Source organism: Cornus florida, unplaced genomic scaffold (genome assembly GCF_030987335.1).
Source record: "Cornus florida cultivar Cherokee Brave unplaced genomic scaffold, ASM3098733v1 CherokeeBrave_3.0.0_Hap2_Chr10, whole genome shotgun sequence".
In the NCBI taxonomy this organism is placed as follows: domain Eukaryota; kingdom Viridiplantae; phylum Streptophyta; class Magnoliopsida; order Cornales; family Cornaceae; genus Cornus; species Cornus florida.
In genome coordinates, this window is record NW_026775580.1 from 72,809,891 (window position 1) to 72,834,968 (window position 25,078).

The 25,078-nt window shown below is 35.4% G+C and overlaps 1 protein-coding gene across 1 annotated transcript; it reads right to left on the bottom strand.

Moving 5' to 3' along the window:
- Nucleotides 1-2,466: 2,466 nt before the first annotated feature.
- On the bottom strand, nt 2,467-19,526 carry LOC132279135 (V-type proton ATPase subunit H-like). The gene is made up of 11 exons (XM_059781068.1): nt 18,121-19,526; nt 14,502-14,627; nt 13,062-13,164; nt 12,912-12,984; nt 10,591-10,656; nt 10,288-10,405; nt 8,614-8,775; nt 8,263-8,388; nt 7,796-7,921; nt 5,748-5,927; nt 2,467-2,931 (listed from the first exon to the last, which is right to left on the bottom strand). The coding sequence occupies exons 1-11, from the start codon at nt 18,403-18,405 to the stop codon at nt 2,683-2,685; spliced, it is 1,614 nt and encodes a 537-aa protein (XP_059637051.1). The 5' UTR covers nt 18,406-19,526; the 3' UTR covers nt 2,467-2,682.
- Between the last annotated feature and the right edge of the window lie 5,552 nt (nt 19,527-25,078).

Sequence of the window (25,078 nt, forward strand, 5' to 3'; positions counted from 1 at the left end):
CCCAAATCTTGCATGTAGTACAGGTTATAATGTGATATGGTGATTTTACATGCATACTGATTTTAGATGATAGTCTCCAGTAACCAGACCCTTGAAAAAGCAATTCAGTTCTCTCTATTCCCAAATTGATAAATGTAATCGGTCCTTGACGGAGATTTCTCCATGGTTAAATTTTGAGTATCAAAGTTTATCCTTTTTACCAAAGGGCCTCTAGTATAGTCCAATGGTATAACAACTATACTGCTCCATCTTCAAAGAGGAAGGGGAAGGGGAGGGGGAAGGGGGAGGTTGGAGCCCAGGAGTAAGTAAAGTGTGTTTGTGTTTGCTAAACCAAAAATAAAAAAATCTTTTTGAACTCTCAATTTATTGGAAAATTCCTAGGTATGGTGATAAATAATGAAAATTTGACTCAAGTTGGTAAGAGAGAAATATAACACTTGGGTTGTGGATAAGAGAGAGAGAACTGAATCGATTGATGTTTGGTTGACAAGCTAAATAAAGGGCAGGAGGGTAATTCTACTTTGAAGGTGAAAAGGGAGCTTTTGGAAGAGATGTTAACTTTTGAATACTGTTCTTTATTATTATTTTTGTTACTTTTATTTTTATTTTTATACTGATTTCCGCTTTTAAAATTCGTGGTCATGATTCATCCAAGAACACCCTGCAGGCCTCCTACAAGACATTTATAACCCCAAGATGTGGTTTGATAATGCAAATATTTGCCAAGTTTTCTTTTTTTTTGAAAGGTCAAATATTTGCCAAGTTAGAGCACAAATTGAAGGGTATAAAAGACTTTAGCCTGCAGTTTTACTACCTGAACCCTTCTTGAAAGGATCAAGTTCTTCGGGGACGCACAAGTTCTAAAAGTTACACACACTAAACACAACAGGGCAGATTTTTATAACAAACGGGAGTCACCTAATTGTCACGGGCTTAGAGTTTCAGCACCACTCTAGCTGTTCCCGTGCAGCACCAAGACGTTGCTTCCACTCGCAAGTACTTGGTCAGCCTAACTCCCGTGCACACCTTAGCCAATACACTCCCCTCGTGCGCTTACTAGTGTTGTAGTAGCCCTCGCCCTCTCCTCATTTGGCTTGCACACTCACATACACTAAGGCACTTAAGTTGGTAAGGAAAGAACATTTCTATTACTTCAAAGAATGCTTTATACAAGGCTAGCACTCAAACTCTCTACAAGGTTCTCAAAACTCACTCCAGGACTTGTTGCCTACAAAATAAAGTCCTACTCCTATTTATAGGCATCCCCATCCCTAATGGACGGCTATGATGCATTCCAACCAACGTTGGAGATCGATTCTCTAGAATTTTCTCCCACCTTCTTCACACTTCCATACTTATCCACAAGTATCTACAACATTTTAGAATTCTCCATACTACTCCACACAATTCTGGAGAACTCTAGAATATACTACACATAACTAGAATCTTCCAAAAACACTAGACAACTCCGGAAGACTCTAGAAACTCTATTCGCCATGCAGTTGTCATGCAGCGTCCTCCTCAGCGTCTGCGTGTTGCCTGCATGGCACAACCTCCATAGGCGGGGTGTGACATAATGCTCAGTTGATGATTTCAACTGCACCATTGCAATGGCTAGTGGAGGGAAAGTATTGTATTGCAACTTTTCATAAAACTATGAGGTAGTTATATGTTACATTCACAATATATATACGGTAGGACTGTAGGAGTGGCTTCTTGCACTTAATCCCAGCTAAAATCATAAAATGATAGGAACTGCTCCCTCTTGAAACCGAGATTTCCGTACTAAATGGAATATCTATCGTTTCAAGTTTCAACCAATGGGACATTTATCTCTCTCCAAGGGAAGGTTGAGTGTTTAAGCCCCCGCAGGGGCAAATATTGTAAATTTGCGTGCCTTTGCTTGAACTTCAGGGAGGGGAAAAAAATAAAGAATAAAATAAAATTCCATTGCTTCATTCCCTTCTCTTCCCTTCCTCCAAACACTTTTTCCATCCTATCACATGGACCGTTAAAGGAACTTAATTCCTTACAAGCATGCTCCCTGAATTACAAACCTGAATCAGTGTTTTGAACTAGTAAACCGAAAATGGGCATAATCACCTTTCTTCCATACAGATTGCGACGAAACCACCTGTATCAATTTATGCAAAGGTAAGAAACCTTCACTCTTCCTATGTAGAGACCAATATTAGACAAGGGCACTAATGTCCAGTTGTATCAGACCTAACCACTAACCAGTATGGCAGTTTTTCGGACACTTGACCGAATCAACTAACATTTGCGATACCCCAAACATCCATATTCGCAATATGTAAAACTAGAGCATGTTGGTGGGAAGAAAATAAGAGCGAGCACCCATGCATTGTGCATTCTTCAATGCACTGACCCAAGAAATATATATCCTGGTGAGATTGCTGTCATCGAGTAACAGATGAACTCAGAAACAATTGGAAATGCACAAGGTATACAAAGATTAATTTTATTTTATAACATAATAAAAACAATTAGTTCCTCACAGTTATTCACAACAAATAACGAATAAAAGAAAGCCGCAAGGTGGTGTATAACTCAAGTTATTAAGATGCATCATATAAAAACAGCGCAGCCAACTCTGTGTTCTTCCACATCAAGAAGTCTTTATAAATTAAATTTGGTAGAGCACTCTTCCATAAATTATAACTATACTTGCAAAAAGCTAGCATACTTGGCACCTAGGAAAAGCCTCTGGATACAGAGTAAGGCATTTTTTGTAACCTCAGCATCCTGGTGGTCCATCAGTTCCATTACCCGGTCCTTGGCTTTCAGGTCCGTCACTATGACCCGTCCAGCAGGATGGTGCTGAATAAACTGAGAGAGATCAAAACAAGCAACGGCTAGTGCTCTTGGATTATTTGATGTGTCCAATATCGTAATGAGGACACGGAGGACCTGTGGCAGCATATTGTATATTAGTTTTGCCCAAGTCATAAACCTGTCAAGAAGACTGACCTAAGAAAACATTTTATTTTCTTTAAGAGGAGAAACAGATATTTGTTACAAATAAAAAAATAATGCACAAGAAGGGTGAGAACATAATGTGTTCAAAGTTCCAATTTAAGGGCGTTAATCCAATGAATGTTACAAAACCATTAGATGATCCATATCTCTAGAATATTTGGTTATCTTGAAGAAGACCAACAAGCGCGCGCGCACAGTTTTTAAAGCTTTGGGATGGCGGATTCTTCAACATTTGGGCTTTATATCTCGTCATCTCCAAATCTCCCAGTTAGTCTTTTCTCCTTCTCAATCTCCATATATATATTTACATATATAAATGCGCACCCGTGCACTAAATCTCAAGGGAGTCTTGAATTTCTTTTAATATTTTTGGTTTGTGCAGTTGTTGATTTTCATTTACCATTTGCAGTTAGTACCTCACCCTTGCTGAAGTCCTCCTTTCAACTGCAACCAATTCCCTTTTAGATCTTTCAGTCGAATGGAATGGTTGTCTTCTCATTATCTAATTATAGAGTACAGTAAAGCATAATAAATATGTATGTTCATAATTACTAATTAGTCAGTAATAATTACTATATACATAATAAATTAGTGTATGTTACATAATAATTACCATACATAATAAATTAGTATATGTGAACTGAGAGAGAGAGACCGCATTGTTGGTGTGAAATCGAACAGAGAGAGAAGAACGAAGATGGGTTGTAATGCTCAAAGATTAGGGTTTGCAAGTTCTTGCGATTGCGAGATGCTGCGATGAAGGTGAACTGTTGCAAACTGAGATTAAGTCAAACTGTCGCAAACTGAGATGAAGTAGAGAACTGATGCGAAATGCGATTAGGGTTTACAAGTTTGTGATGCAAACTGAGATGAAGCAGGAAACAAAGATGCAATACAAGTATGCGATGCGAGAATAGGTCTCTTGGCTTGAGATCGATTTGAATTTCAGCCCTGCTTTGATACCAGTAAGTTTATTTGTAAATCCTAACTAAAAGAGTTAAAGTTACCCCTAACAAATATTGAAAACTACATAAAATACAACTCTCTAACCGCTTATGATACAAAAACAAATCTTGTTGCAAAAATTAAAAGCAACAGAAGGATCCCTTAAAGTTAGATTTTATACCCACACAATACTCGGTTTTCTAGAGATGAACATTTGAAAGAAAACATTGATATCTTGAGGCTGTTGGACTTCTCCTATTACTAGGAATATACATAAATTATTCTAAATGCATGAATTACACATGCCCAATACAAAGCACTTGGGTACGGGCATATAGGGCACATGTTTGATATGTTTTGTTGGATATGAACAATTTAAATTCATGTATATTATATATTTGTACATAGAACTCTCTTTCTATATTCCTTCCTTGTGATTTTGCTTCTAAACGAATCAAGTGTCCATGTTAACACCTTTTTAATGTACACCAGAAAATTTAAATAAATAAAAAATTGTCTCAACACATACCAAGTGCATACTCTATTCCATATAAAGATTCAATTGCATGGCCAATATACGATTAATACTCATGCCTTGAAATATTTTGAAATTACTGAAATACCTTTGGCTTGTAAAGTACAAGAAATATAAATAAAATTAACCAGCAGCATACTAACTTAAAAACACATAATATAAATGTAATTAAATTCCGATTGCACGAGGTTTCAAGTATGCTACATATGAAATTCCCAATTTGCCTCTCCTTTTTTTGCATGCTTTACATCACCAACTGCTTTTAACTAGCCTCCTATCCAGCGTCTCACCTCTACTTCCATCAACAATATAATTCTAATTAGAATATTTCCGCAATTACTTCTCTTCAAGTAAGCACCATAAATGCAGAAATCTCATTTTACCAACACAAGATTGACATAAATTGCAGTACACAAGCCCGCATATCCCATTTCATGTAAACTACAATGACAATAATGAATATTGGTATCGTGGCCGGTTGACCACCAGGCTCATCAAAACCAATTAGAAACCAACTCTGTTGCATTAAATTATATGATTAACACAGGCATGCCCAACACCCCACACACACCTACACATACATGCTTAAAGCCCCTTACTATCACTAAAATAACAAATATGTTTCTCCATCTGTAATTATGATTTATTATGTATATAAAATTTAACCTTTCTTTATTATATTCTATTAGTGTCAAGAACTCTTCTATTGAGCATTATGTCAAACTGTTCCACAGCTAAGTAGCATCTTTTATTATTTACAAAAATGATTCGGGTTGACGAGTATAGGTACTACATCATCATCATCCTTGCCTTTGTCCCATATGAATCGGGTCAGCCACATGAATTCTCTCTCTCCAATCTACATGGATGAATATTTCTAAATGCCATGAAAGTTGAAAATTTAATGTACATTCAGCGAAAACAGCAGTTTGAACTTTGAACCGTTTGGCATGCATAATTATAGTGCACTATCAGTAGTACCATTGAGATTCCTTGATAGAGTCTCTTAACCGTAAAGCAGAGAAGAAAAAATTGAACTTTCAACCGTTTGGCATGCATAATTATAGTACACTATCAGTAGTACGATTGAGATTCCTTGATAGAGTCTCTTAACAAATAGATGGCAGAGAATAAAAAATTGAACTTTGAACTGTTTGGCATGCATAATTATAGTACACTATCAGTAGTACGATTGAGATTCCTTGATAGAGTCTCTTAACAAATAGATGGCAGAGAAGAAAACATTGATCGAGTGCAAAAGGGATACCTGGAAATCATGCTCTTCAAAATGCATAATATTATCACGCCAGAATATAGTATCTTTGTGCATTGGTGACCAGTCAAGTTGGCCAAGAAGGACTTCTTGCTTGTACTTATCAAAAGAACTCAATTTCTTAATGTTATCTTTCATTCCTTCTTCCAGATGATTAAGAGCCTCCAGCAGGTCCTAGAGAAAAATGCCAAGATCAATTACAAAACAACAGCAATAAGAAACAAGTATCATAAAGTGTTAAGAGGGTCCACAAAGTTAAGTAAACAGGATGCAAATAATTCTCATTCCTCAGTTTAAGGGGCTATACGAGAATGAGTTCATAGTAAGCATTATGGATACGCTGTGGCCACTTGAAGATTGAAACAGAAACATCTCCAAGAAATTAAACTTTGAACGAAGGCAATAAACAACAAGGTAAAAAGAGCAGTGTTGCATACATCCATCATCTAATCAACATTTATTCACTTTAAGAAAAAAGGGCCATGGCGGGTCGGCAGGTCAAGCAAGGGATAAAAAACCAGGTGGTTTCATCACCCAATTAAAATTATATATATATATTTCATCACCCAATGAATGCCATCAGTAATATCCGGCAAGACGTAACAGAAATCAGTTATTGATACCCGAACTTTTTTATCACTAACCAACCACTAAAAGGAGAGATTCCTTAATCCTTTTAGGATCATGGAAGATAAGAATGTCTCGTTTGTGGATTTTCTCTCTTCCTTAACAAGCTGGGTAGTGTGGAATCTACACACACGTACACACTGATTAGTGGGCAGTGTGGAGTCTAAATTTAGAAGATCCTTTCAAGACTGGGATATCAAGACAACAATGACTTTGCTTGATATGCTTGAGGGTTTCAGAATCAGTGATGAGGCAGAAGACTCGTTCAGATGGAAACTGGTCAAAGGCGTGGTCTTTACTGTTTGGGTGTCTTATGAAGTGTTTTCTTGGAGAATATTGACTTCTTGTGGAGGAGCATATGGCACATGAAGGCCTCACTTAAGTTGGATTCTTTTTCGCTTGGGGAGCGGAATAAGATGCTATCCTCCATCGATAACTTGAAGAGAAGGGGCTTCCTTATGACTAACTGGTTTTCTGTGTATGGAGAGACGGAGAAGAGAGCCAGCCATCTTTTGTTAAATTATAGAGAGGTGAGGGATCCTCAGAGCCTCCTTCTCTCCTTGATCAGGATTTCTTTGACCATAAGAAGGTCAATGATGAACTTGTGACAATAGAGGGGGGTTTTGGCAGAGTCAGGAAGGTGTTGAATGCTGCCCCTTTTTGCCTTATGTGATACATGTGGAGAGAGAGAGAGGGGAATGTGCGTACTTTTGAAGGGGAGGAGCTTACTATGTTAGGTTGAAACAGATTATATTAAGGATTTCAAATCTGGAGGGGGTTTTCCTGAGGCAGAGTAAAGAAGATGCAGCATGCTGATTCCTTTTGCCTAGCGTGAAACATTTGGAAAGAGAGAGAGGAATACAGCGAAGGGGAGGAGCTTACTGTCCTTAGGTTGAAACAAATTATGTTAAGGATTTTGATTTTGAAGTTGTCCTCTGCTATTGTTGATTCTTTCATAAAGTTTTTGGGTGACTTTAATCCATCTTCTTCATTTTTTGTAGCAGTATACCTTGCATGTACATGAGTAATATTCCCAGTGTAGCACCCCTAGTGGATTTGTTCTTTTCTTGTTATAAATATATAAGATACATGCACGGTTTCAGTACTTCGGCCAATTATTTTATTTATTTTTTTAAATAATAATTTTAAAGATTTACCATGACAAAGTTTTCCTTCTCAAGGTACTTTAGGGTTGAAAAAAAAATTCAAGGCTCCCATTTGCCTCGTCTACCAAAATGGGGAAGGTGATAAATGTGGAAATCATTTTTCTGATAGAATGTGTACTAGTAAATTAGTATTCATTGAAATCAAGAATTAATTTTCCATGAACTCCTTTCCGTCTACACAAGCTATTGACTAAATATATGAATATGACAGGCCAAATTAAGAAAACACGAAATTAAAAGTTTTCTCACCTCATCACTCCATGCATGTGCTTTTAAATTCTGGACAATTTGCGCAAGTCCAACGTCTACCATCTGAGCTCCGAAAGTCCCTCTATAAAGCAAGTTTCTAAGGGTCAAGACAACCACCCTGACAACCTAGCAGTCATTGATGCATCAAATGTCTCAAATTTCCAGATAAATAAACAAGTATTTTCAATATATGCTGATAACAATAAACTAGTTCCTAAGAAATGTTGACATGGACAAAATCTTCCCTGCAGTGCAAGGATAGAATGCATGCCATGTACATTTAGGTTGACAGACTCAGAAGAATAGGAACGAGAGTAGAAGAGGCCAATCTATGAAATAAAAATAATAAGCAACAACTGTATTGATATAAAAACCTTGCAATAGAAACTTATAGCAAAGTATATGACTACTAAAGCAGGCAGTCATTAGGGAAAAAATGGTACGAGAATGAAAGGCGAATAACTCACCTTCTCCTTTGTCGAACTCTTGACAACCTCAATTAATTGCGGTAGAGTTTTAGAGGTAGCCAAGTATTCAATCGCAGGCTCATAATAAGACAGAAGCCAAACACAGAGACATGTTTCGTAAAGGAGCTGCACCAAGAGGGCAAAGTTCAGAATCATCAAATCTGAATTGTGTAATCTTAACTAAAAGGAAATATGAAATATTTAGTAATCAGTCCCAGAACTCGAAAGCTTGAATCATTTACAGATGAGAAAAACCTGACTCAACCTGCCCATTCGTAAGATTGAAATGTGCTATCTTCAGCATAGATGGTTTGTTTATTACAGTAGCCATCAAGAAAAGACAAGAGTTACCTGGATGGACTGCTGGGTGGATGCTGGAGAAATTAGAGGTTCGAGCAGCTTCACCCCATCTCCTTGGACAAATGAGGATCTGACTACAGGCTCCTTCAATAGAGTTGCCAGGCAATTGACAGCAGTTGGGATACCATGACTAGGATGGGAAGGCTTCTTGAGCTGCACAAGTAATCAGGCATCAGAATCATGACTAGTATCATGGAAAATTATTCCTTACAACTGATTAAATTCACATCTGAATGAAAATGATTGAAGTTCATGACAAGGAGAGTAAAACTCAACTTCAAACCACTCTAATATATAAACATTTCAAGACCTAACTATCTAATAAAAAGATAGTTTAGATATACTATGCTTAACAACTAATAATTTCATATATGAGGTCAACCACATTTTTAGTTTTAGGTTTAATGATGGGAGATTGAGTAATTCTTCTCTTAAGATAGAAAATAGGGTAGGAAACCAAGAGGATTCAACACATGCCAACATTTTATATTTTTTTTGGGTAGGTCAATACATGTCCATATTTTCTTTGTAAATTTTTTTTTTTCTGGTGGGGGGTGGAAGGGGGCAAGCATGTTCCTGAAGAGGGGACCATACCGGTGTCGGACACTCCTTAGCGGTGTCCTCTTTTTTTTAAAAAAATATGTTTAACATGTCAGGACACCGGAGGACACGTCCGTACACCGCTGGATAAGCTGGAGGACACACTGCAGAACTTTTCTTTGTTAAATATAGAGGAAGAAGATGAAGGAGCCAGACCAGATGGAGCCACTGTGTAGATGATGGGTATGTGGGTACGTATATGCGTATATCCATTCAAGAGAAACAAATGGATGAGATAAAGAGAGACAAAAGAGATGGAGGGATGAGAGGATCGGCTGGAAGAGAGGATCAGAGAGCCATGTATGAAAACTGAAAAAGTGAGTGGAAGAGAGAGGGATCAATCAATCTTATCTTCTTTCAGGGCTTGTTTGGCCACAAGTATAGTGTTTTTACCACATGCCAGTGGCCTAGCGGTACCAGGCTCCTACTTCCCAAAGGGAGGTGTGGGGTTTGAGCCTTGGTGGAGACATGTGTGTGTGAGTACCAATTAAGAAAGAGAAAAAAACAAGTATAGTGTTTTGTTTGGATATAAAGAGATACATATACATATATATATATATATATATATATATATATATATATATATATTTGTATTTTAATGAAATTTGGGAATTGGACCTTTATGTTTTTAAAAAGAAATATGGGCTATGTGTGGGCCTAATTTAAATGCATTATGTTTATTAATATAAATTAAAATTTGAGCAAAAGTTATTTTATATATATATAATAATAAATTATATTATATATTTGTATTTTAATGAAATTTGGGAATTGGACCTATATGTCTTTAAAAAGAAATATGGGCTATGTGTGGGCCTAGTTTAAATGCACTATGATTATTAATATAAATTAAAATTTGAGCAAAAGTTATTTTTTTATATATATAATAATAAATTATATTACTATTTTATTGCCGTGTTCATGTCCTATTTTTTTGAAATTTTCGGTATCGCCGTGTCTGTGTAGTGTCGTACCTGTGTCCGTGTCCGTGCTTCATAGTAACAATCATGCCGTAAATTTATATTCACATTTAAAGCAGCATATAGTGCAATGCTGTTTACAAACCTGCGCGCAAAGCCATTCTACCAGACCTTTCAGAACATCATCAATTGTAATGGATTTCTTCTTTGAACTTGAGGTTTCTCCATTTCCAGTGACACAATCCTGGACTTTTGTCCTAGCACTGTAATAACAAAAAAATAGCGTGGTTGCAAAGTTTAAATCACACAAATACATTCTGTTTTCCCTAAGACTTGAGCTATAATGTGAAACGATCATGATTTAATTACTTTACTATCAGAGAGAGTATACATTCCTTTTCTCTCTTGGGATTTGAACCATATTGTGAAACAATCATGATTTAATTACCTTACTATCAGAGAAAGTATCTTACAGCTCTTTGCTTGTATGAACCAGTTACCTTTCCAGAGTAATCTGAAAATGGAAAAGGATTGTCAAACATGTAAGGTTTCTTTGATTGGGTGAACATAAGAAAACTGTTTCATTCCAATTAATAATCTCATTGCCAAATTTCATGAATTGGTGAGTATGAGAAAACTAGTTCAATCCAATTAATAACTTCATCGCCAATGTTTAAAATCCAATTGAAAATAACACTGATTTTCATTTACCAAAAGAACTTAAATGTATTTCGGAAGGAAAAAGAACATCAAATGAGATGAAAAAGATAACTTAAGAGGAAGAAACTGATAGAATTCCACGAAAATTGCACTTTAGCCATAAGTCACAACAATGGTTTTCAGATGTCATGTATGCAAACTTCTATTGACTGTTTAACACAACTAACCAGATGTTGCCTCACAAATGAATACATTTTTCCACCAGGAAATAGTCAAGACTTTTCCATCGTTGATTAACAATTAGTACTTCTACGCAAAAGACGTTAAAAATAACCAGATGGTTTCGATCGAGTAGATTTGTTTATATTAGTGTAATTGGAAATACATGTAGATGACGACCACATGTGCCTCTTAGGTGCACAAATCATGCTTCAGAATCAAGAATGTCACAGAAACACACTTCAAAATCACATTATTTACGTGTAATGTTTCTATATCGAAAACAAAGCATTATGAAGTTTTTGCTTCCGAAAATCTGCAATCATACTTTCTGTATGTTAGATCCATGCTTCTACGATATTGGGTGCTCTTTATTTTACCAAAATGACAACTGTTATCAAAATAAATTAACGGGACAGGCAGTAAGCACTAGAACAGCTAACAGTAATCAAAGGTTTAGAAGATACTAAAATTTTAAATTATTGCTGGCATAAAATGGACCACGTTCTGTATTAACTCTTCATTTCTAGCTCCTCAACATTTCTTAGGAACACATCTTGTACAATTTCTTCATGTTCTTATAACACTGCCTCATAATTTTCTACATCACAAAGAACACCGACACAAACCCAACAAACCTCTTTATGTGATGCAACAGAGAATCAATTGCTATCTATTTGTTGCATTAAGAGCAAAACTACAACTCCAACGAATATTCAGCAAATAAATACCAAAAAGTTAATTACTGCAGCACAATTTAGTCAGTACCCCAATAATTGTTATAAAAAAATAAAAAATAAAAAGAATAGGAAAAGAAAAGAAGTCTGTCAGGACTCAGATAAGTGAGGCTCCAGAATTTGAGAAACGCAAGAATTACTTGTTAATCCCTTTTCTTCCAAATAAGATGGGATAAACAATTACAACTGAACCAACAAATTTAGAATGCAGCCCTTCATGCTTTCAAAAACTCTACATGTGTTCTTTACACAGCCGGTCCCAAGCCCAGATAAAGGAGGAGGGTCAGGTAGCTTGACAGCCGGCGTAAAACTTGTCATGACTAATATGAACACGAATCCCTTCATGCTCTCAAAACCCTTTTATTATTTGACCATTACAACGCTTAAAAAGTCATATGACTCGTAAAAAAGACAGGACACAGTCTATAAAGCTATTATAAACAAAAGCAAGCATAGAGATTAAACTGAAGGCTGAAACTCCACAATAAACAATGGGGGCAAGCTAAGCCATCCAGTGGGTACACATGGTCTTGAAATGCCATACCACAAAGGTATACAATGCATGTTCATTTAAATCTCAGTGTTCCTTCTAAATTTTTGTCAGAAAAGATGGGAACATAAAGAATCTAGACAAATCATACTGCCTTTTCTAAGGTTTATCCTTCTGTTGTGTGTTCAATTTAAGCCTCAATTAAATCTAAACAAAAGAAGGTGAAATTTCATCAAAATAACGAATATAAAAAAATCTCACTCTATCAAATTCCATAATGATTGGAAGAAATGAATGGTTCAAACATGAAAACAAATGGAAAAATTCATTCAAAATTTAAAAGAGAATTATTACTTATGGAAGATTCAGTACCAATTGGAGGAACTCAAATCAAGAAAGAAAATGCATTCAAGAAAAGGAGGAAGATGGAAAATAAGGTAGAACGTAGCAAAATAATTTGACAGAAAGGATAAAGGATTGTGGTATTGCAACGTGTTAATATTATCCCAAGCATCCACTGAATAGAAGCTTCTTTATTTAGATTTGCGTCACGCATCAGTTCCTCAGGAGAGAGAGAAAAAGACAAACTATCAAAAGAACATCACATGTAGTCCCATCCAGATACAACAATCTTAAGTTCAGAGATTTTTAAAGAGTAATTACCTTAGGAAAGGACCATACATATCTTCGTTTGCAAGAGATTTGTCATGGAATAATCGAGCTCTTTGCGGGTTTGCTGTCAAGGAAAAGGAACAATAGGTCAGCTATTCAACTTATATACGTGGTCCAAAGGATGAAGTATTTACCAATTACCTGAAAGCATTTCATCAATTAAGGCTAGAACATATTCTACCGTTTCTTCCTTGAATATGTCATGTAAAATGCTAACAAACACACAAACGTAAGCCGGACCATCCTGTCACAGTTGCTTCCATTTGTCAATATCAGAGGAAGTTTTATCGAGCATATTTTATTTTTTCAAATTCAGTTACAAATTCACAACTATATCTTAATTATACATTTAAAGTAGCCATCTAAAGCACCACTAATGATGAATGGCATGAGACCTTAAAGTTTTATGACTAAAGAATGAAAGCTAGTGTGAAGGATAAAATAGACCAGTGACCAATATAATATGAAAGGAAAATTGGACTAGAACTAGAACCACCCAGATTAATCACCCTATCGTAAAAATAAATATATAAATATGTAAGTGCTGAAGGAGGATTTCCCATCTCAACCTACAATCTCTATACTTGGGATAAACAACAGAAAAGTTTTAACAAATAATAAGCCAAATTGTGTGAAATGCATATTGCATCAAAGGTTGTTGAATTAGTGAGAAATTAATCAAACCAGTAGTTGATTTATTTCTTTGGATAATTAAAAATAAAATTTTATACTACCAACATAGTTGTGCATACACCAAGTGATTGAGTTGATAACCCAGTATATTTTGCCAACAGAGGTTGAAAAAATTATCATAATTGATGTGTCAAATTGTCGATGGACATAATCAACTAATGATCACACTTGAAGTGTCAAAAATCAGCAAGCAGCATCTGGGTACAGAATGGACAAAAAGGGATCCATAGGTTGTAAACCAAAAATGAATTTACATGGTAAATGAATGAAATCGAATTTTTACCATTCTAGTCAGTGGAAAATGAATGAAATCTACCAATGGGCATTAACCCAGATGGTACGATCTCTCTTCCCCAAAGGGAAGGCTGAGAGTTTGAGCCCTGCTAAGGGCAATAGTGTGGGTGTGTGTGTGTTTACCTAAACGTTCGGGAAAAATAAGAACATAAAAAAAATGAATGAAATCTGATATATAAAAGTATCTTAAGATGAACTATATATTCAAATCCTTATGAGTAACATCCCAAAAATTTTACTTATCCAAAAAAAAAAGAAAAAGAAAAAAAAAAGAGTAACATCCCAAAAATTATTCTGAGATTCTGTCATAAGCAAAGCAAGGTATCCTACAACATGTTGTTAATGTGCTTGTGACATTTAGAAAATATGGAGTTTTATTATGCATTTCCCGCTTAAACGCGAAAAAAAAAAAAAAAAAAAGGTGAAATACACATGAGATGGAAAATCTTCAAGTTCCAATAAGATACATCATTTCAAGAACATAGGGGCATTAGTGAACTGCATAATAAGAGAAGGATACCATAAGACCTGAATCTGATTAAGGTAGATAACAAGTACGTCTCAGAGCAAGCATTGAGAGTGACATAATATTACCTCATCCAGCAGCGTTGCTCTGTAACTTTCAGCTCTGTTATCATAACGCCTTAACAGCTGAAGGCCTGTTCCTGAGATCAGCTTAGTTGTCATGTACGTCTCCCATGGGATATCCCTCTTCAGAACCTTGAACATAGAAGAGTAATATTTACATAATGTTCTTTAAATAACTATATTGCTACTAGTCTAACAAATTTAACTGTACAAACCCAAATTATTTAGTCCAACCTAGAGGTATAGTGATCAACATTAAAAATTAAGGAAATCTTTTCACTGTGAAATACGATAAGTGGAACGAGCCGAACTGAGTATGGAGTACCCATGTTATCCTACAAACCAAATAATGAGTAAGTGTCGGGAATTCAGTTGCTAGCTTTCAAATATCTCGAGCAAGTTCTCCAAGGGCATGTCACATACTTAGTAACGGTATCTAAGGCCATATCTAAGCCTGAAGTGACAGAAGCATGGAGCAAGATCGAGAGCGAGAGCAGGAAATAGGGAGATCAATTTTTAAATTGTGGTCGAGTTTTGAGCACCTCAAAAGCAACTTAAAATGTGGATTCCATCAGGATTTTACCCCGAGGAATGAATGAACATATTCATGATACAATAGAATGTACAGAGCATACTTTCTTTCCACAGTCTTCTTTACACAGAACATTTGTTATGGAACATAATTTTTCGCACTAATTTATAACTGAAGACATGATAAAAACCATAAGAATTCAACTGCATCCCTGTGTATTAAAATTTGAGATTACAAAAATACATCACACAAACACATAGCTACAACTGGAACTTGACACAAGAATATTCTCCTTCAGAGAAAGAAGTTCATTCTGTTAGAAGCAATGGGCCATAATGGGATTTTCAAAGGATAAACCAGGAGGTAGTTCACTGATCTATGCTTCATTTCTGCATCCTTGTATAATTTTGGCAGATCAAAAGGCTTCGCTAGGTAATAATAGGATTCAACTGAGGAAGTTCATCATGAATCTTTCTCTGAAGGTAGAAAGAATATGGACCATTGAGAAAGCCACAGCATTCTTTGACTCTCTGATGAATATGAGAGAAATTGTATATCTTTAGATGAGATTGTGGACTTTTTGGGTTCTTTGGGTCCATAGGGTTGTATTTTGGTTTGGTTCCTTGTATATCTCTTGGGATGCGTTCCCCTTTTGAACGCTTTCTAATACATTTTATTTATCAAAAAAAAAAAAAAAATGAATATGAGAGATGTGTTCACAGACGGAGCATTTGGAATGCAGTGGTTCCATCAAAAACGGCATTTTAACTCGACAGCAGCCTTAGATCAGAACTTGACAATTTCCCCATATTAGATTATGGAATGGAGTTGTCTGTAATAGGCACATTCTCATTCTTGTAGATCTGCAAGAAGTGTTAACCAGCTCCCCTTATAACCCAATTCCACTCCCACTAGGTTTTGGATTTCCAGGCATAAAATTTTTTACTTATGGTTTTAAATTCCATAAACTTTCAAATTGATGTTTTGGTTTAAAACACCTGTGTCACACAAGTTGAAACTGATTCGTAAGTGATTAGTGTTTTCATTCAAAGCCAAAGTTAAAAGCATCTTCAGTTGATCCCCATAAAAAATGATACATCACATCATGATACTAAAACCACTGTGATAGTTGACCTAATTGAAAAGAAATAAAATTATAATAACATGAACGGGGATAAACAGCCATCATTGTGAGTACACACCCATGAGAAAGGTTAATGACCAACTTGAATGAGTTTCTCTCTCTCTCTGTTTTCTTTTAAGTAAAACCTACTTAGTATAATGTTGTTAGCAAACATGAACTTTTAATAGACTATTGATCATGGGATCTTTAGACGGGAGCCACGTACCCAATTTACATAAATTATGCCCTTTGGAAAAATAATAAAAGGAGTGAAAGGCTTATGCCCCAAAGAGAGGGTGAAGGAAAAGATAAAGAGGCTTCACCTTGAAAGGAATAGTCTCTCTCCTTTCTTCTTCTACATTTATAGAATAATGAAAAACATGTATAAATTTGATTTGGAAACCTTTTCCAACTCATAAAACGAGTAGAAAAAGGCTTTCATGAAGTTTGATTTACATTAGGACATGACTTGGAAATCAGAAATTCCTATTTTTCGTAATAGACTAAAAGTATACTACTCCAGCTCAAAAGTATGCCGGATCAGATGTTTTTGTTTCGGAATGTTTCAAAACTGAAGACAGAATGTACTGGTATAGGCTTCAAGTGCACCATGCACAAGTTTCTGGAATAAAATTTTGGCAACTTGTAAAGGTGTATCGAACAGATTCTGTGGAATGATAGTGTATCAGTGCACACGTCCCTGTCTTGCTTAAAAGGCCAAAAAAAAAAAAAACTTTCAATCAAAATTAAGATTTTCAAAAAATAAAATAAAATAAGTGTCCTCACAAGACTCTTGTGCCTTTGTCTTTGTGTATAGCTGATCATTCATGAGAGCATCGCCTTTTTGCTTGTTGAACTAGAACCTTAAACCTTTGCTTGAACACGAATCAATTAAATAAAAAAAGTACAACTTGAGATGGTTTTGTAAAACAAAAGTTTCCAGTACATGACACTTTGACTTTACACATAAGGCATAAAATTAATAACTTTATGTCTAGAACATAAACTCCATACATTAGCCACATAAAAGTACATTGGTTATGTCCTGAATGAACAGTAAAAGGGATAAAAACACATCTCTATTTTTAATTCAATGTATTTAACTTTTCAATGAAGTCTGAAATTCTAGTTCACATTCCAGGTACCCCAATATCGTATATCCTTTTTAGCATGATATTTAAGCAGTTCTCACTCTTTCTGACTATACGAGAAGTACTACTTAAGAACATCTAGTGGCAGGATAAAGTTGAGGTGATCAGGGCACATTGCAGCACATGAGCTCCCATATCCATACACTTGACTCATAAGTTAATCTTACAAAACAATGCGAGAGGTTCACAGATTCAGATCATCATTTCTCTCTACATCAGGACTCGCAAAATATTTCAAAGTACATTTCATAATACGAACCCTAACCCTCTTGCTCCGTTACATGAACTCTCCTACATGAGTTGACACCATGCGACATGGGTATGAGTACAGCATATGTGTCCGACACACGAACCCAAATCAGACACGCCAAATCCTCGACACGACATGATTGAAGAAGGAAAAAAAAAAAAAAAAAAACTCAAATTTAATAGCAAAGATGAATTTGTTATCAATGAGATAGATGGAAACACGTTTCTTTTATCACATCTCATTTAATTCGACTAATAATTGAGTATATTCTCATAAATCAAAAACATTAAACATTAACCGATTAAATAAGTGCACAAAGGTTAAAATTTCCAATGCAACAAAAGCAGATCTAAACCCAAATCACGTGAACACATTACAACACCAAATCAAGTGGCACAACATTAAATTTTGGTCAAGTAAACAAATCCAAAATTAATCAAATAATGTGTATATATATAATACGCATTGAAATTGAGTCACCCATTCAGATTGAAAGTTAATCAATTAGTCATATGTAAACACGTTCTATATATATAAATACATACACACACATGCATCTATATATAAACCTGCTCGGTGGTTAGCTCTGCATGATCCATCGGCATTGAGATAATTGAGAACCTGTAAACGGATTGGGATAGAAACTCTGAGAGAGAGAGAGAGAATTGGGAAACTGAAATGAGGACAGATTTGAGAAAATTGTTAAGAGAGTCACAAAAAGTGTTTGTTAATACGAAATTAAGAACCCAGTTCATACAAACAATAGTACATTCATCAGCATAGAAACAGAGGTACGAAATATAATTTAATTCAGTAATTACAGTGAAAATCAACTGAAAATGGGAAAGAGACATGCCTGTTTGTGAGTGCGCGTGGATGGCAAATAAATCTTGTGCGAGTGCAATTGGCCTAAGACACTGTGACGTGTGCTCTAATTCGGCATAATCCAATGTGGCAGTCCAGCTGGCAATGGACCTAAAAAAAAAGACGACTGTAGCAAAGACGGTTGGGTAAACCCACTTTGATTTTTCTCTACGCCAATACCAATCTCGCTGGTTAGTTCAGTCACCGTTCAGTCACTGGTGCCATTCAGTCGCCAATGGACATTATACCTCCATTAACAACACCCCAAATCAACAAAACAACCCCATCCGCCCACAACCTTCACCACCACCCAAACCACCATCCATCCGCAACCAAACCATACCTGCAAACCAGAATCAAAATCGCAAACCCAAACCTTCATTACCACCCCAATCAACCTAATCATAGAACCCTAAACCCAAAACCCAAAACCTAATTGAAAAACAAAATAAAACAGACAACAACAGTGGACAACCCAAATCCCGGTCTGAAGAACTGAAAACAACCATCGCCGGAATCTCGCCATTACAGTCACTGTTCGACGGCATTTTAGTCCACTTCACCTCCGTTTCGTTCTCCTTCCTCATTGCCTACAGTCACTTCAGTACCATCTGTCTATCGCCGGCATGCAAACGTTCGCCGTCTGCCCGCCATCTTGGTCACCGAGCAGTTCTCTATGCTCCTTTCTTCCTCGCTGTGGTTCCTAGCCTTGATTCGTTTTCAGCCATCCTCGCTACATATCAGGATCAGTCCTCGCCGATCTTTGATTTATTGCCCCCAAACCCAACATCAGAGGGCAAAACGAGCCCCCCCATTGCTTTGAAACACAAAATCTTCATCGCCCTTATTGAGCAGAGAGACGAATACAGGGAGGAAGTTCAGGATTCAGGAACGTGTGCGCCGGTTTGAGCCGGAGTCGGAGTAGGGGAGGACAGACCGGCGTTTTAGGCTCACGTTCTTCCACTGTTGTATGACCTATTTGAAGCCCACGATTTGGGTGATTTTGTTAACCTTGACGGTGGAAGACAATCACTTCACCCGCATCTTCTTGCCGGATTTGTGTGTGGTGAGTGAGATGCTAGAGAGAGAAGGAGATAGAGGAGAGAGGAAGGAAAATGCCAACTAAATTGCCACGAGGTTATCCACGTAGACTCTGTTTAACTAATCGGCCAAATACCTCGGCCAAAATATCATTTCCCTAAATAATAAGCCTAAATACATAAAGCCCCCTTATTATTAATAAAAATTACATATTATCCTCTCAATTATTAAAAAAATCTTCTGAACTAACATAAACGATCACGTTGCCCCTTTTAGATTACAGAACCGTTAAGTAATTGCGAAATGACAAGAATACTCTTGATAGTATATTAATATTTTATTAAAATGAAATTGTGAATTTAAAATGACAATTATGCCCTTAATAGTATATTAATATTTTATTAAAATGAAATTGTGAATTTAAAATGGCAATTATGCTCCCGTGTGAAACGATGTCGTATTGGGGTGTATACCCTCTGTGTAAAACGATGTCGTGTTGGGTGTTTATAATCCCTGTGAAACGATGTCGTATAGGGGTGTATAACCTCCGCGTGAAATGATATCGTGTGGGTTTTATAATCTAATAAAATGATTTTATGCCTTAAATTGTTGTGTCGTGTTTGTGTGTGCGCACTAAGTGTTATGGAGGCGAGTGTTGAGTGTAATCGTTGAAAGCGAGTGTTGTGTGTGTGTCTTGTGTTTGTAATCGGTCAATGGTGGAAGATCTTAATAGATTCTAAGTGATTAGTGTCACTTTTCTTGGACAAAATGGTGTAAGGTATAGACAAACTTTCACCCATTGTCGTTGCTTTGTAGTACTTAGGGTTTTTTATTCTTCCCTTTTCAATGTGGGTCCTTATTGTTAGGTGGGTATGATTTGAGGTAGGCTGTGTCCTTTGTTTGAGAGTATTGATATTAGAGTTTAATGATATTGTAATAAAAATTAAGGTTTGTTGGTTGTGATCCCAATGATCATTAAATTAAGTATTTTTGTTAATAATATATGTTTTTTCATAATTTATTGTTTAAATTAGTTTTTCATAATTTAGAGTTTAGGAATTTATTGTTGAAATTAGTAGTAAATACTATATTTTTTTTTAGTGTAGTGCTTAGGGTTTTATAGTCTTTCCTTTTCAATGAGGGTCCTTATTGTTGGGTGGGTATGATTCGAGGTGAGCTATGTCCTCTGTTTGGGAGTATTGATATTAGGGTTTAATGATATTGTAATAAAAATTATGGTTTGTTTATAGGGTTTTGGTCCCAGTGATCATTATATTAAGTATTTTTTTTTTTTAATAATATATGTTTTTTTATAATTTATTTTTCAAACTAGTTTTTCATAATTTAGGATTTAGGGATTTATTGTTGAAATTAATAGTAAATATTGTATTATTTTTTTGGGAAATACTTGTTTAAAATTATTTTTTGGGTAATTGTGTCAGAATTGTTATTTTTACTTATCTTGTGCTTGCTATTGATTCTGGTTTCGTGGTTTAATGTTATTTGTTTTGTTGAAATTACTTGTTTTAGGTTTTAATCATGCTTTTCAAAAGTTATAGATATTGTTTTTAAAATATATGTAATTATATGATATATCATATGTGAAACATGCATGTCGCTAAAATAAGGAAAATGTATCTATTTTGTTTTTCCTAGCGAATGAAAAGAGTGGGGACACGAACCGCTTGGAAGAGCTGGACGTTCTACCAACTAAGCCATTAGGTAATGCCCAAAAAATGTATCAATTTGAACGAATCGTATAATTATATATTGGGTAAATTACTCTAACACCCCCTGAGGCTCTACCTAATTACTCATAGATGCAAGTTTTTGAAAATTTTAGGTCAACCTCCCCTGAGGTTTTGTTGACTTCACCCTCACCACCCTTAACGTTACATAACTGTTAGATCATTAAAAGTCAATTAATTTTAAAAAAAATACCAAGACTACCCTTATTATTTTATAACTATTTAATATATTTTATACACTTTAATAAGTAGATATACACAGAAACCCTAAATATTCCCCTCCCACTATCGACACCACCAGCTCCTCTCACCACCAACTCCTCCTCCCATCAGGATTCTTTCTTTCTCGTCACTTCCTATGTTCATTGCTCTGATCTCACCATTCACTATCATTAACTCACAATTTTTTTTCAAGATTATGATGAATCTCAGGAGTTATAAGGGAAATAAAATTGTCTTAAAAGTATAATGTTGGATCGGGCGAGGGTGGTGGTTTTATAGGGTTTTGAAAGAGGAGATCGGATCTATGGGCAAGTTTGGGTTGGATTGAAGTTTGATCCAGACTACTATTCTGGAAATTGATTAGAATTTGTTTAGGGTTTCGATTGGAGACGTCTCTGGCAATTGATTCGAATTTATTTAGGGTTTTGATTTGAGATGTAGAGCGTATCATTTAGGGTCTCGATTGGAGACGAAAATGGGTCAATAGTTTCACTGTGTTGAAGATAAAGATGGAGAGGTTTTAATCTCGATTGGAAAAGATATTGATTTTGATGTTACAGGTATATATATGATTACACAAATTTGTGTTGTATTTTTGCGCTGTAAGACATATGGTTTGGTGGTGAAAAGACAGAGGCAGTAGTGGTGAGGGTTGGTTGGGTGGTCTAATCGAGGTGTCACGATGGTGGGTTTTGGTGAGGTGTCATGACTCATGATGGTGGGTTTTGATGAGGTGTCAATGTGATACCCCCAAATTTTTACGTGTAGGTTAGCCAAACCCACACTCGGAGACTCGAGGATATCAAAAACAATTTGGTAATAAACAAACACGAAATACAAGAGAAATAAAAAAGAATAAATAATTTGCTGAAAGAAATTCTATTGATTAAATAAATCATTCCTTACAAAATAAAATCTATAAATTTAAATATCTAAAAAACAACTCGGGAATCCTGTAAGTCAAGGACCCTTAAACCACAAATTACTAATCCATCATTTCATACATAAATAATTAAACTAATATCTAACAATAAATATTAATGCTACTTGGAAGTAAATAGGATGAATAGATGAAAGACAAGTCTCCAAGTTGCGGATCCTCAACCTTGAGACTGTAACTTCTAATAACCTGAAAAATAAAGGGTATGTTAAACCCACAACCAAGTTCACTCTACTAAGACTCTGAAAACCGATAAATAAAAATAAAAATCATCCTAATTAAAGTTTTAACCTTTAATATAAGATTATATATATATATATATATACTACTTGATATTAGTTTGTTCAAATATAAGAATATTTGCTTCGTCCAAATTATAAACACAATATCCATAGATGTATATTTATTCATCTAACTTACATATCAATTTATTTATACTTCGACAAATCATCGATGCCATCATAAGTATATTTTTGTCCATACAAATTAAACGACAATTTGTTTGTGTCTTGGCAACTAATTCATGTTTCCAAAAGTATGTTTTTGTCCATACTATAAATTAGCGAATCTTCCATACTTCCCATGTATGTATTTTATTCATACAATTAATAAGACAGTCTATTTATGCATTTGGCAACTCATTCATGCATCCGAATCAACCACATACCATTAATATAAATTAAAAGCGCAATAAAGCATACAATAAGCAACATAGGCACAATACAAGTATGGACAAATTATATAAAATAGTCCACTAAGATTTCCATCCCAATCACAGCATGTCAACACATGATAGATCTCATAGAATAACTTATTAGTTGTTTAACACATGCTTTCAAACCAATAGCCATGTAAATATACCAAATTTTCCTTTAAATCGATTTATAAATTAATTTAATTATTCCTTTGCCAATCAATTTAGTCATGTTCTAATTATTTACGCGCAATCTAGTATTTAAACAGGTCCATTAAAACCCTAAAACCACCTTAAAACCGTTAGGATTGGATCTGGAACCAACAAGACTCAAATCCAAGTAGCATGGAAAAGAAGTTGGCTTAGTTATTAACTAAGTCGGCTCTTTTTCCAACTAAGTTGGTTCAGTTACTAACTAAGTCGGCTCAGTTAGCCTGGTCGTCTTCTTCCTCAAGACAATAGTTTTTAACCTCTGTAACTCGCCTATTTCGCCTCTGATTTGTGTAAGAACAGTCCTAATTAATTATAGGATGATCTAATACATAATTTCCCATCCATTCAAGTATACAAGCAAGCAAAATCATCACCAACATATTTAAACAAATCATACGCATCCAACATATACATACATATATAAATACAAGGGCGGATCTAGGATTTCTGAATGAGGTGGGCTAATTTTGGATTGGGCTAATATTACTATTTTTTTATTTTATTTTATTTTTTTGGCCTGTGCTAAAAGTAGTATAGTAAAAAAAATAAAAAATTTGGGGTGGGTTGAAGCCCACCTCCGCCCTTATATTAATATATATACAGTCCGGTTCCATGCTTTTAAAACTAAGTCTATGTGGTTTAGCATACAATTTAATCTACAGATTTTGATACCCAATATGTTAAACTTATGGGTTCTAAGAGAAGAGTTAGAAAAGAACTCACCTGTAGGTTTCGAAACAAAACCAACGCTGCAAGCTTCTCCGATATGTTCTGCAACTCCGGCTATATACACACACACACATAATCATAACAACCAAGTCATTCCATACAAACAAAGTCAACATGCCAACAAATCAAATAACAATCAAGCAACAAATAAATCATCATACCAATAAATCAAATAAACTAATTTAAAACAAATAAATCAATTCAATTCAATTAAAGTTAATTAATTTAATTAAATAATTCCTACAAAATATAAGGGTATTATAGTTGATGGTGGCGCAATAGGCGGGGGGGGGGGGGGGGTGTTTAATTGGGTAGACTGATTGAGGTTATTGCAAGCTTGAAAATTTTGATAAGGCTTTAGAATTGTTAGGCGAGATGAAAGAGTATGTGGGTAAACCTAGTGTTGATAAGTACCAAAAGCTGATCCAATCACTTTGCTTAAAGGCTTTGGATTGGGAAATAGCAGAGAAGCTGCTAGGGGAGATGAAAGAGAATGGGTTGTATCTCAATGGAATCACAAAGGTCTTATAAGAGCAGTTAACGAAATGGTAGAGAAAGGAGAGACATGAGTGGAGAAAGGTGTAATTGTGGAAGCATAAGTTATAAATTGCTTAGTAAAGTGAATGTAACATGCGAGATGTTGAAGTCATATCTATAGCCTTTGTCTGTATTTGGCCTTCTGTTTTTTATTTTTTATTTTTATTTATTTATTTATTTTTGTTCATGAGTTAGATAAAGAGGAAAGCATTGCAGGTAAATCTATGAAGTCACGCATAGTGCATCTTTCTCACATATGTTGGAATTAGAAATAAGTTTTGCTGTTCTGGTCTATAGTGTTTGAAATTATGTCGTGCATACGCTTGTTGTCTAATCCAATAATTTGATTGATAGCACGATCTCTTAGATAAAATGGAGCTTGGTATGTTGCAGATGGCTATCTTTGTCGAACGCAAGTTCTGCAGCCGACAAGTGGGGATGGGCATTGGCTGTTTTCATGACTTTGTGAACATTTCATCTAATCCAATGTGTCTACTTGCTCCATATGTCAAAAGCTACTCATTGAGGAAATCTGTGCG